Raw genomic sequence first — 14,161 nt, 5'->3', positions numbered from 1 at the left:
GGCTGGTCTCAAATTCCTGATCTTGTGATCCTGCCACCTCAGCCTCCCAAACCTGTGCCATTTTTTAAGCCAAATAGTATTTTCATAGACTTGATAAGTTTCAAAAACTATTTGCCCCATTATCTAGCCCAGTGAAATACTGAACATAAATATATTTTGTTGAACAGTTATGAAATTGGTGTGAGATTTTATACTTGAATATATCTTAACAGGAAACAAGTTAGATATCTATTAAGGCCAAACAAAGCTGTACTTTTATCCTTGGCATTTTGTGTATCAGATTGTTTTGTGGTGCTCATACTTCATTAAAGCTGTAAGTAGAAACTGCCAATTTCATAATTGGTCATGAATCTCTTGAAAGTTTTTGTAGTTGCATAGGCAGAAAAAACTTAGAGAGAAAATATTTATACATCTTTTAAGTTACATCATATTATTTATTTTTATTTATTTTTAATTTTTTGAGACAGAGTCTTGCTGTTGCCCAGGCTGGAGTGCAGTGGCACAATCTCAGCTCACTGCAACCTCTGCCTTCTGGGTTCAAGCGATTCTCCTGCCTCAGCTTCCCAAGTAGCTGGGATTACAGGCATGCACCACCACGCCCAGCTAATTTTTATATTTTTAGTAGAGATAGGGTTTCACCATGTTGGCCAGGCCAGTCTCGAACACCTGACCTCAGGTGATCGGCCCGCCTCCACCTCCCAAAGTGCTGGGATTACAGGCTTGAGCCACTGCGCCCAGCCTTAAATTACATTATATTATTTTATGTATTTACTTTTTTAGAAATGGAGTCTCGCTCTGGCAAGTAGGCTGGAGTGCAATGGCGTGATCTTGGCTCACTACAACCTCTGCCTCTCGGGTTCAAGCAATTCTCCTGTCGTAGCCTCCTGAATAGCTGGGACTACAGGCATGCGCCACCACCGCTGGCTAATTTTTGTATTTTTAGTAGAGACGGGGTTTCACCATTTTGGTCAGGCTGGTCTCAAATTCCTGACCTCAGATGATCCACCCGCCTCGGCCTCCCAAAGTGCTGGGATTACAGGCGTGAGTCACCGCACCTGGCCTACCTCATATAATTTTATAAAGGAATGGTGGAAAATGAAATATTGTGCTCCAACTGAGGTGTGGCACAGAAAACTAGGGCAACACTTACTTTTAGAAATATCAAGTGTTACTCACTGTTTTAGAATTAATTACATAATTATCTACCAGAACACAAAGATCCCAGGGTATCTTAATGGAAACACTACATTTCCAAATAAAATAGTAATAATTATCACCTACTGTATTCAGAGTGCTTTATTAGCTATAATTTTTAACTCCCCACATCTCTGTGTGTAAATAAACATCGCTAAGAAGATTAATCTTTTCTATAGTTTAGAAATAATAAAACTAAGGCAGAGAAATTGATGTGAATGATAAATTAGGCATTATGGTCTTGAATCATTTAAAGAGGCAGGTATTCAATAGGAACAATAGATGCTAACAAAGTACCAAAATCATTCTTGCAACTATTCATAAATTACTAGTTGGTAATTAATTAAAAGTATTACCTTTCTTCCAAAATGAGTGACCGAATCAACTTAAATTTTGTGAACAATGTCACGGCAGCCTTGAGACTATTGGAAATTCCTAAGATGTGACAGAGCTTACTTTAGAATCACCATCCCAGGCACATGGTAGCCACAGGAAGTTGTATGTTATTAAAACCATTGGATTGGCCCTCTCCCTCTCCCTCTCCCTCTCCCTCTCCCTCTCCCTCTCCCTCTCCCTCTCCCTCTCCCTCTCCCTCTCCGTCTCCCGTCTCCCGTCTCCCGTCTCCCGTCTCCCGTCTCCCGTCTCCCGTCTCCCGTCTCCCGTCTCCCGTCTCCCGTCTCCCGTCTCCCGTCTCCCGTCTCCCTCTGTTGCCGAGGCTGGACTGTACTGCTGTGATCTCAGCTCGCTGCAACCTCCCTGCCTCGGGCTCCCCTGATTCTCCTGCCTCGGCCTGCCGAGTGCCTAGGATTGCAGGCGCACACCACCACGCCTGACTGGTTTTTGTATTTTTGGTGGAGACAGGGTTTCATCGTGTTGACCGGGCTGGTCTCCAGCTCTTGACCTCGAGTGATCTGCCCGCCTCGGCCTCCCGAGATGCTGGGATTGCAGACGGAGTCTCGCTCACTCAATGCTCAATGTTGCCCAGGCTGGAGTGCAGTGGCGTGATCTCGGCTTGCTACAACCTCCACCTCCCAGCGGCCTGCCTTGGCCTCCGAAAGTGCTAAGATTACAGCCTCTGCCCGGCCGCCACCCCATCTAGGAAGTGGGGAGCGTCTCTGCCTGGCCGCCCGTTGTCTGGGATGTGAGGAGCCCCTCTGCCCAGCCGCCCTGTCTGGGAAGTGAGGAGCGCCTCTGCCCGGCCTCTGCCCCGCCACCACCCCGTCTGGGATGTGAGGAGCGTCTCTGCCTGGCCACCCCATCTGGGATGTGAGGAGCATCTCTGCCTGGCCACCCTGTCTAGGAAGTGAGGAGCGCCTCTGCCTGGCTGCCCCGTCTGGGAAGTGAGGAGCGCTGCTACCTGGCCGCCCTGTCTGGGAAGTGAGGAGTGCCTCTGCCCGGCCACCCTGTCTGGGAGATGGGGAGCGCCTCTGCCCGGCCGCCCATCATCTGGGAAGTGAGGAGCGCCTCTGCCCAGCTGCCCCATCTGGGAAGTGAGGAGCGCTTCTGTCCGGCTGCCCCATCTGGGAACTGAGGAGTGCCTCTGCCCGGCCGCCCCGTCTGAGAAGTGAGGAGCGCCTCTGCCCGGCCGCCCCGTCTGTGAAGTGGGGAGCGCCTCTGCCCGGCCGCCCCGTCTGTGAAGTGGGGAGCGCCTCTGCCCGGCCGCCCCGTCTGGGAAGTGGGGAGCGTCTCTGCCCGGCTGCCCCGTCTGGGAAGTGGGGAGCGTCTCTGCCCGGCCGCCCCGTCTGGGAAGTGAGCGCCTCTGCCCGGCCGCCCCGTCTGGGAAGTGAGCGCCTCTGCCTGGCCGCCCCGTCTGGGAGGTGTACCCAACAGCTCCGAAGAGATAGCGACCATCGAGAACGGGCCATGATGACGATGGCGGTTTTGTCGAAAAGAAAAGAGGGAAATGTGGGGAAAAGAAAGAGAGATCAGATTGTTACTGTGTCTGTGTAGAAAGAATTAGACATAGGAGACTCCATTTTGTTCTGTACTAAGAAAAATTCTTCTGCCTTGGGATGCTGTTAATCTATAACCTTACCCCCAACCCCGTGCTCTCTGAAACATGTGCTGTGTCCACTCAGGGTTAAATGGATTAAGGGCGGTGCAAGATGTGCTTTGTTAAACAGATGCTTGAAGGCAGCATGTTCGTTAAGAGTCATCACCACTCCCTAATCTAAAGTACCCAGGGACACAAACACTGCGGAAGGCCGCAGGGACCTCTGCCTAGGAAAACCAGAGACCTTTGTTCATGTGTTTATCTGCTGACCTTCTCTCCATTATTATCCTATGACCCTGCCACATCCCCCTCTCTGAGAAACACCCAAGAATGATCAATAAATACTAAAAAAAAAAAAAAAAACATTGGATTGGGAGACTGAAGAGATGTAATACATTGAATGTCACAAGAGTTTCATTGGGGGATAAATCTAGGTTTATACACCACATCTTGCCAACAGAACAATGCTTTTTTTCGGTGGAACAGTAGCAGTTTGTTACTGTTTTCAATGAAACACTTGCAGTCTGTTAAGATGGCCATGAAAGTGTTAGGTAGAAACGATGGGTCTCCAGGACACTTGATGCCCCTTTATACGACTGTAACCACTAAAGTGAAAACTGCCATTGGAGCAGACTGTTACAGAGCGAAGGAAAACTAAAGCCATCCCTAAAACAGTGTAGCAAAAAGTCAAGGTGAAATGTGGTGGGTCAGGCACAAGTCATGAGCCTGCAAAGTAGAGGGATGTTCTCTGACACAGTGTTCCAGAACTGCAGACTCATTAGAGAGAAAAAAATGTGTGATTAATGCCCATTTGGGAAGAATCTGAGGTAGAAGGAGGCTAGCCACTAAACTTCATTTGGGGAGATAAGTAAGACAAATAGTGACGTTGCAAAGATCTGAAACAGGTCTGCTACAGGGCCATTTGAACAAAAGAATGAACACATTCTAGCCTGACTCTGCCTTGCTACTCTGAAATGGTTGGAAGTGGAGAGAGAAAAGTGCTTTGAGATTTCATCATAGAAAGATCGTTGGTGAATAGACCAGACATTTAGGTTAGCTATGCATTTCTTATACTGTTGAATTTATTTTCTATGGTGAGAATCTCTTTGTCTGATGGCACCCATAGCCTAAGATAATTGATGCACAATACACATGCAGGTTCTGAGTTCATTTGGATAGTATAGTGGGAAGGAATAAAATATTTATTCTCAGTACAATTTGCTTCCAAAGTTAGAATCATTCACTGTTGGATGATGATGATGATTCATCTTCCTGACAGACAATTGGAAAAAAATTCCACACTATCTTACATACCCCTCTAGTTGAGGGCTAGGGATTTCTTGAGACCATAAAAACTATTTGCTCATTATTCACCTGTTCTTGAGAATTGAACCCTTAGCTTCCATTTGAATTAAACTTCTGCTCAACTGATCAGAAGTTCTTTTTGACGGTACAGTGCTCAAGGAATTACTGATTCTTATACCTAAGAATGAAAGAAACAAAAAGACATGCCATAAAAGGTTCGAACTTCACATTAGATACAGTGTCAAACCATAAGATCTAATTCTAAAATCATCATTAACAGGAACATGGTTTAGAAAAACTTCTAAATTTATACTAAAATAAAAATAAATATTTAGACTTAGTTGTTATATCTAATCTACTTAAGATCAAACTTGTCATGCCACTCATCTGAGTTTTGACTGGTGAAAGTGCACTTAAAATACATGTGAAAGCTCTGTTTTTGCATTTCTAAGGGTGGAGAGAAGGCATAGCATTTTATAAATAGTGTGAGATTGAGAAGAACTTTGTAACTTTAATGTTTAATTGTTACTTATATTTATTAGATAAGTGCATTAAAAGACTATATATATAAATATATATATAAATATATAAATATATAAATATATATATATATATATATATATAAAAGCTGGGCAATTCTAAGGAAAATTCAAACCAAAAAAGTTGTGGCCAGTTAAATTATCTTTCCAATGAGCTGAAAAAACCAAATGCTCTTCCTTTGCCTCCCTAACACCCTCTGGATCTTCCTTTATGGACAGCATGCCATTCTTCTCTTCTGCCTTTCCTGACTATTGTAATTTAGGTACCCTCCTTTTCCAGCTGCATGGTGAATGGGTTCTTGCTTTTTCCTTCCTCGTCCCAACTTTTTTTCCTCTCTGAATACATTCCACAGACGACCATCTTCCAAAATAACAGCATCAATTAATTTTTTAACTTAAAAAAATCTTCTTTAGCCCTGACTCTGCCCTCTCCATTGATGTGTAGTGTGTGTGGAAAAGGCTGTGCAGGGACTGATAAGCCGCCATTTGTGAAGGTGCTTCAGTAGGAAGCAAGGCCTTTGAGGTACTCACAAATGGGGCTGTTTATTCAGCCAGCCCAGGCTCCTGGTGAGTCGATGAGTTGACCCACACATCTCACAGGGCTCTAAGGTTTTAACTGAGCCACAAGACAGCCGCTGAGCGATGGGAAGCAGCATTTCTTCTGTGCCTGAGACTGGAAATCGGTCTTTGTTTTTGATTTTGAATAGATAACAGTTTGTTCCTTGACGTTTTATCTCAGTTAACTATTAAGGTTTCTCACCACACTTCTGTCCCGTTTTGCAGAATCTGATGACCTCCGAAGGGACCCTGCACTCAGCCATCAAAGTGTTCCTGCCCCTCTGGACGCTCATAATTCAATGGTAGATGCAGGTGGAGTTGAGAACATCACCCAGCTTCCCCAGGAGCTTCCTCAGATGATGGCTGCAGGTAAATGCCAGTGGCCAGCACAGGACACAAACAAGGATTTTTTGAGTTCTTAGTGGAAAAGCTTGCCCCACCTTGAAAAATATGCATTGAACCAGGAGCCTGGGCCCATAAAGAAATCGGTCTGTAGAACTAGTGAAAATGAAAGAGCACTAAGTCAAATTTGACACATTCTTCTGTTTTGTTTTGTGTTTTCTTAAGCTTTGTGCTACTTGTTTTTAAATTTGATTTATTTATTTAGAAATCCTTCAGAAAAGTCACTTTAGGTAGACACCTGTATTTTCTTAGTGTAATAATGTAAAAGTTTGTAAAGGAAGGAATAGATTACGAGGTAACACTTAATAAATTCAGTCAGGACCAGTTCTACTGCTTGACAACTATTTTCTTATTAGATAGAAGGCCTGTCTGCTCAAGAATTACACCTAGAAACAGTAAGCCAATTAACTTGTTTTACCAAGAGATTATTACTGCTTTGCCTCTCAGCCTTGTGACTTAACTAACGTTGTTTCACTGGGAGAAGGAAACAATTCGATTTTTTTCCAGGGGTACGTCCTTAATAGCATGCTGTGTATAATATAAACTACATGTCATTAAGTTTTCTCCCAGAAAGTATTTGGAAACACTTTGTGTTTATGTCTAGAGAAAACATTGCTGCAGATTATAGTTCTTTATTTTTTTTTTTTTTTTTTGTAGTTTGGGAATGTGCTAAATGAAGCCTCACATCTCTAGAAATGTGATTTTCTTTAAAACAAACACCCTTGCCTATGGACTCTAAATCATGGTTTGTTTTTCCCCACAGCAGCCGATGGTTTGGGGAGTATAGCGATAGACACGACCCAGCTCAACATGTCCGTGACAGATCCCACAGCCTGGGCTACAGCCATGAATAACCTGGGCATGGTTCCCGTAGGGTTGCCTGGACAGCAGCTCGTGTCTGGTAAGCTTTCTCCTGGTTTCAGAGATGCTTGCAGCAGTGCCGAAGGGTGTAGGTGACAGGTGCCTGGTAATCTCTCCGTAACGCGAGTGTTGGACACAGTCTTTTATTTATGACTGGGTCATGTTTGGCAAGTTGTACTTGAGATTCTTTTCCTCATCACCTTTCTCTTCTGCCTAATAGCCTTGTTCTCAGAAAAAGCCACACTAACTGTTATTGCTATATACAGTCTTGCAACATCAATTGCGTTTTTTAAAATTGGTAAATAGAATGGCTAATATTTGCTTTCCAATTTGCAAAACTCATTCACCTACATTATCCCATTTAATTGCACTGTCTTCCCTTTATGATAGGTAGATATTTCTTTTTGCTATTGCTCTTGTTAATGTTTCCATTTTACAAATAGAGAAACAGAAGAGCAGAGTTTCGGTGACTTTTCCAGCATTGAAGTGGCAGAGCTATAAACTCAGCTCAGCTGACACTAAATTCCCTGTTTTCTGTCCACCACATGGCAAAATCCTAATACAATGCATGCATTCAGCAGAGAAAATGTTTAGAAATACCACAAAGTCAAAAGTCATCTAAAAGATTTAACCATTGAATTTAACAGGTGTTTGCTGAGGATTTTACATGTGTCCTGTAAAAAGTGCTTTGAGAAATAGAATAAATATATATGTATATAAGTGTCTTTGAAGAGCCTTTCTCTCTAAATTGAAAAAAACAAAACAAAACACCAACACCTGAAAAACAATGATAAAAATGATGTGTAGAGTCAGGTGTGTTAAGTAGTGGTGCAGACTGGTAATGTCATAATCAGATCGGTCACTGGGGCTTTGAGGAAAGATGGGAAGGTGGGGCTTGAGCTAAGTCTGGAGAGATGAGTAGGATTTGTATATTCACTCACTCATTCATTCATTCAACAAATACTCATTGAGCCGCTGTCTGGTGCAGGGGCTCCCGCAGTAAACAAGACAAGTATGGTCTGCCCTCTCAGAATTTATAGTGGAGAGGTGACAACCAGGTATTATGCAGTAGTCATTGTTACAGTGGCAGAAGAAAAATTCACTTTTTGGCCATCAAAGTAGGTGAGGGTAGATGGTGTTCATTAAATAGAAACCAATCGCTTTTGGAATGTGCTAAGTTCTACTCCCACATACCTGTGCACTTTATGCTGAGTTGACCAAGCATTTGTTTTTTGTTGTGTTTCTTTTTGGTCAATAGTGGCCATAAATGAAAAATTCGAAATTAATTGTAGTAATATATGTGTGTGTGTGTGTGTGTGTGTACATGTGTGTGTGTGTTTGTGTATACACATATATATAATATATATGGTTTCTTTTTTAATAAGAAAGAATATGAAAATGGATAAGAGACCAGGGAAAGTAGGAGACAAAGGAAATACAAAGGCTGAGTTTTAAAACATTATATTTAGGATATTTATTAAGTTCTTCAAAATGCTATCAAATTCATACAATTGAAGATTTGTCTGCTCTAGGGAGGTAGGTGTACATAAATGACATTTTCTATGGCTTGAACATGTGTTTATCCCAGGCCCCTTTTCCCTAAAACTTACGTAGACAGATACTTTCTTCTAATAACTTGAAAGTAAAGATTTCTATTTTTCCACCCACACTTCCCCAGCTGCCTAATTGAAATATTCAGAGAGCAGAAGTTACTTACTCTCGTCTCACCTCCTACTTCTCTCAGAAAATGTAGTACGACTTCTAGAGTAAGCCAAAACCTTCATAATTCATTATTTTTTCTTGTAATTTTGAGTCTTCTGACATTTTAACCGTGACCAATTTATGATTTTCCCAGGAACTTGCCATGAAAAGAATTACAGCCCTACGCGTTATAGAAGATTTACTGTATCTGCCCCAAATTACTTTTTCTATCTCCTGTGTTAGCCAAATTGCTTAAACTGTTTTTGAGCCTTTCAGGGTCTTTCTGGGCTTCCCTTCATCATTTACACAGCCTGATAATTTAACTGCACTTTGCTTTGTTCTCAGGGCCACCAGCCGACTACATTCCTTGATACAATCTCAGGGTCAGGTTCTGTTGTGTTTGGTTAGTGTTTATTTATTTTATTCCAGTCTTTTTTCTGTGTATTTCAATCATACTGAATATAACATTTTCTATTATGCATTTTTAACATCTTATCCTAAACTATTTTTCCATTGTATTCTTTTATATTAAAAATTTAAAAATAATTCATCAAATCTCCAGATTACTTAACCATTCTACTATTTACATTTAGGCTGTTTCCATTTTTTCACTGTTACTAGCCAAGTTTCTTTAAAGAACTTAGTCTCCCTGAGCATGCAAAAACATCTTACCTTTTCTATAAAATGGTGATCATATCTACTTCATGGAACTGCTGTGAGATTTAAATGGGATAATTTATATAACCTCCATACGGTAAGCATACATTAAATATTCTTCTTACTCCTTTGTTCTTATTTCTTTCTTTCTCCTTTCTGCTTTTTTTAAAGCAAATAATATTTTGCTTTAAAACATTGCAGTGGACATTTTTATGCATGGGGCTTTTTAGCTGTTAGAATTAATTCCTTGGATAGACTCCTACATGTGGAACTAGTAGGTCAAAAGAAATGAGCATTTTCAAGTTTCTTGTTAAGTACTGGTAAATTAATTCCCAAACTATACATATGGACTTAATATTTACTAATTTGATATGCAAAAATGGCATCCTATTATTTTATCTTAAATTATTCTGTAACTACCCTTGTTTATTTCCTTATTCTCCTTCATTTTCTATTCACATTTTCTCTTTTGTAAATAATTATTCTCACACTGTATCCATTTATCAAATAGGGTTCCTGGTAATTTTTTTTTTTTTTGGTTTATATTTGGGCATTTGTTAAACATTTTAATCCTTGGACTTCGTATTTCCTAAAAATATTTATCTAGTCCATGTTTTGCCTCTTAATGTTGGTTCTTTTTATGGTTTTTATATTTAATTTTTCATTTATGAGTTCTTTATTCCATTTCTAAATGCAGAAAGGTTTGCCCACTCTGGAAGTTGTTATATTCCCTGTTTTCCATGCCCCCAGTGACTTAATTCTGCCTTTTATTGGAAATTAAATTCTTATGCATATTTTTGTCTATTTCTGAAGTATCTATTCTTTACTACTGATTTATCTATTTTTATTCCAAGACCACATTGTTTCAGTTCTTATGGTTCTATGCTATGTTTACATGACATATCTGATGCCTTTTTTACTGTACCTGGTGTGCAGCACTGTGTTTCTTTTCCACGTAGCCATAGAGCCACGGATGCCACGGCTTGCTCAGGTGTCATGCTGGCCACCTCTAGAGTTCTTCACTGTGAATGCAGAATGTTAGAGGCAGCCTTTAATGTTTCAGAAGGGACTTAAAGATTATTTAGTGTAACCTTCCTTCCAAGAAATCCTCTTTAAAACATTTCTGACAGGATTATGGAGAGGCTGGATTTTATGAGTACTTGGCTTTCTCCCAAAGTTTCTGATATTTCTAAATGACCAACCACTCTTCCCATATTTGTTGAAATTAAACTGACACTAAATCCCTTTCCTCACTGCTTCTTTAATTTATTGAGAGATTAAAATTATCAGTAAAGCAAGGCGTAAAATTTTTATATCCTCTGATTTTATCAAAAGGATTTCCCAGGAAATCAAATCCCTCATTACTGTGGTAGCACACCTTTCAGATGTGCTGTCGTGCACTTCCACAGCGACGCCTCTTCCACTTCCCTCCCCTTTCATCATCACCAAATGTTCCCCTCACCGTGATTCTGCTCCCACCTTTATGAACTTCTCTGTTTACCTTCTTCACAGGAAGTGCTACTTGAGATCATTACATTGAATTTGTTCCTTTTATCCCAAATATACCATTATACAGTTATACCCCAATCCTAAATCCCGTACTCCAAAGTCTTGGCTGTTCTGTGAGATGATACTTACCTCCATTATTGTTTCTTGTTTGTTTTATTCCCCATACTTTGTTTTGGTTTTGTGAAGTTTTTTTGTTGCCTTTGATTTGTTTTTGTTGTCAATACTTTGTGCATTGGTGTAGATCTAGGTTTTTTAAACCAATCTGTTGGAACATTCGTGTTCCACTGTTGTAAGGTAGAGTGGAGGTCACATAAGTATTATACTTAGGTGGCCTAACAATGGTGGCAAACTCTGGGTTAAACATAGATAAATTGCTTTCTTTGTAGGTTTTCCCAAGGCCTTTACTATGCTAATGTGCAATAAGCAGTTCTCAAAGAGTGGGATCTACTACGTACAATTCCTAACTTAATTTAGCCTTTAAAAAATGCCTGCATTAGGACAAATACCTAATGCATGCGGGGCTTAAAACCTAGATGATGGGTTCATAGGTGCAGCAAACCACCATCGCACATGTATACCTATGTAACAAACCTGCACATTCTGTATCCCAGAACTTAAAGTAAAATTTAAAAATTACTTAAAAAACAAAACTGTCAGCCTCTCATGAGACGCCAGACTATTCACTGTGGAGATCCTTCTCCACTACCATCCATCCTTCTATGCCTCATATGATATCCTCTGCGTGATCTAGTTTACAGTTTTATTTGTTTATGTTTGTGCTGAACAGTGTCACTCCCTAATCTCAAATTTCAAAATAACTCTCTTGTGGGGTCAGGTGTTGCCTGAAACCTTCTTCTCAGTTTTCTGTGGCACACGTTGTCCCTTTTCAGAAGGCCCCACCTCTGGTGTCACAAGTTGAAATCTAGAATATCAAATCCCAAGTTTTGGCACCTCTTGTGTGACCAGCTGCTCTCTTCCTGTGTAACCTAATTTCTTTTCCAAAGTTATAATCATCAACTGGAAGGAGAGCTGAAAAGCAGGAGCTGAGTACCCAGGTTTTAAGTTTCTTGCCCAGGCCTGCATGGGAACTAGTAGTGCTTTCTGGATATTCTCTGGCCGTGAGATAATACCTTGCTTTTCTATAAACTTTTTGAAATCTCCTTTCCTATTGTCAACAATATTTCTTTAGCCGTTATTGACTCTGGGGTGATATACATCTTTTACTCCAAGCTTCTTAGCTTGCCATTTGTGCTATTTTAAACACATGTTCCAAAAAGACATCATACTTGGCCGGGCGTGGTGGCTCACTCCTGTAATCCCAGCACTTTGGGAGGCTGAGGCAGGCGGATCAAGAGGTCAGGAGATTGAGACTATCCTGGCTAACACGGTGAAACCCTACCTCTACTAAAAATACAAAAAAATTAGCCGGGCATGGTGGCGGGTGCCTGTAGTCCCAGCTACTCGGGAGGCTGAGGCAGGAGAATGGCGTGAACCTGGGAGGCGGAGCTTGCAGTGAGCCGAGATGGTGCCACTGCACTCCAGCCTGGGTGACAGAGTGAGACTCTGTCTCAAAAAAAAAAAAAAAAAAGACAACATACTTCCCAATTAACTACATAGAGCCACATCCTTTATCAGGGACTAACTTGGAGCCAACAAAAGACTTCTTCACACTTGTAAGGGTCTGTCAGCACCCTTAAGTGTTCCTTGGCTCATACCTTGCTGTTTCTTTTTCAGAAGCTCTGGGTTCACTGTCACTGCTTCTGTTTCCTGCCATTCTGAGAAGAACTTAGCTTTCTATCTCATGGAACGCTAGGATAGGTTACACGTCCTTCTCCGTCCCCTTCACTACCCTCTCCCATTCACTGGTGTTTCCACTTATTTTCATTCTTCTCTGCTTCCTCAGAGTACTTTTTTCTAATTTCCTTCTTGGGTTGTGTAATCCTCACAGGAACACCTTTATCCTCTTTAATATGCCCAGATATGAAGAGGGATTTGTTAAATCCTTTCATCTCCTCAAGCATCACTCTTTTAACTGAGATTTATTGAGCCAGATGTTATGCTAAATACTGGGAATACAGGACGTAGACCTTACTGTCATGCTTTAGAGTGGCGGGAGAAACAGAAAAGAGTAAATACACAAAAACAAATTAACATGATAAGTGGTTATGCTACTAATAGATAAAGGGTGCAATAGGATGTCACTGAAGAGAGTTAAGCAGGGGAGTAGCAGGATCAGAATTATATTTTTACAGAGCATGTTTGTAACCCCTATAGAGGACTGATGGGGGTGTGGAAAGGTTGGCAACCAGACAGGAGTTACCCAGATAAGAGACAGTGATGGCAGTAATGCCAGCGAGTATCCTGAGCAGTACAGATGGAGTAACCTGAAGGGATTCATGAGACATTTCATTGTAGAAACCACAGGAATGGATAACTAAGACCACATGGAACATAAGGAGAGTGAAGAATCAACAGTGACTCCTAGGCTTCTAGACTTGCAAGCTGGGTTAACCATAGAGCCATTTGCTTAGAAGGTGGGGAAGGCTGAAAGAGAAGGATGGGTAAGATGGCCCATTTCCTTTTGGATATGTTGAGTTTGAGGAACCTGTTGAAAGAAAACCTGTGGTGAGCAGGGAGATTTATGGGCCTGGCAAGCAGGAAGGAAGGCCTGATGGAGATGTGGCTTTGGTGGCCACAACATAGGGATGGTTGTTGACGCCCTGGGGACCGTAACGCCCAGACGCACCTCTGCTGTGAAATTAGGAAGAAGCTCTCAGGTGCTCCTTCAGGTTTCAGCCTACCCTGCAGCCAGGTCTCCAGATCCCTCTCTTGTGTCCCACTACATTCCTACTATTGCAGGGCTCCAAGATTTGAAATGAGAGAAGTGGTCAGAGATAAAAAAATAGAATCTGGAAATCCTGCCTGAAACTGTCTCTTCAGCTTACAGATACACTCAGGACTGTCTGTTGATAAACCACCCCACATGCTTGTTTTTAAAATGAAAATCATACTTATACCAGCAAAGGTTCTTTCTTTAGTCCCTTCAGATATTAATGGTGGCATTCTCTGACACAGCCATGATGAAGGGGATACAGACAGCCTGGCGGGTACCAGTGGGGGTCTCTAAAGGACGATGCTCAGAGTTCTCTTTTGTTTTTATTTTCCATCTTGTTGAAAGATTTATCACTATCAAGTGTCAGAAAACAAATAGGCCCTTGACTTATGTTTCACAATTTATGTACCTGATTTCATGTACTTGTGACAGTTCTGTTACACTCTGTGCAGTTACTTACCCTTTCTTCCCCAGGACATTAGGACAGTACATTGGTATATTTATTTATTCACCACAGTATTACAGCATTTTTTACAAGGCACTAGAGGAACAGCAATTGGCCTGACCGACCAGTGATGCTCTTATGGAGAACACGTATCTCTAAAGAAG

General features: G+C 41.4%; 1 protein-coding gene across 2 annotated transcripts in view; it reads left to right on the top strand.

Moving 5' to 3' along the window:
- The window catches only part of ENOX1 (ecto-NOX disulfide-thiol exchanger 1), a 573,843-nt gene that overhangs the window by 369,661 nt on the left and 190,021 nt on the right, over nucleotides 1-14,161 (top strand). For both annotated transcript variants that reach the window (XM_063697309.1, XM_063697308.1), the window contains exons 3-4: nucleotides 5,815-5,958; nucleotides 6,755-6,892. In XM_063697309.1, the coding sequence (XP_063553379.1) occupies nucleotides 5,815-5,958; nucleotides 6,755-6,892 (282 nt within the window). The remainder of the gene's footprint in view (nucleotides 1-5,814; nucleotides 5,959-6,754; nucleotides 6,893-14,161) is intronic.

Source organism: Gorilla gorilla, chromosome 14, assembly GCF_029281585.2.
Source record: "Gorilla gorilla gorilla isolate KB3781 chromosome 14, NHGRI_mGorGor1-v2.1_pri, whole genome shotgun sequence".
In the NCBI taxonomy this organism is placed as follows: domain Eukaryota; kingdom Metazoa; phylum Chordata; class Mammalia; order Primates; family Hominidae; genus Gorilla; species Gorilla gorilla.
The sequence above is the reverse complement of the archived record's forward strand: the minus strand, read 5'-3'. Positions and strand labels throughout refer to the sequence as shown.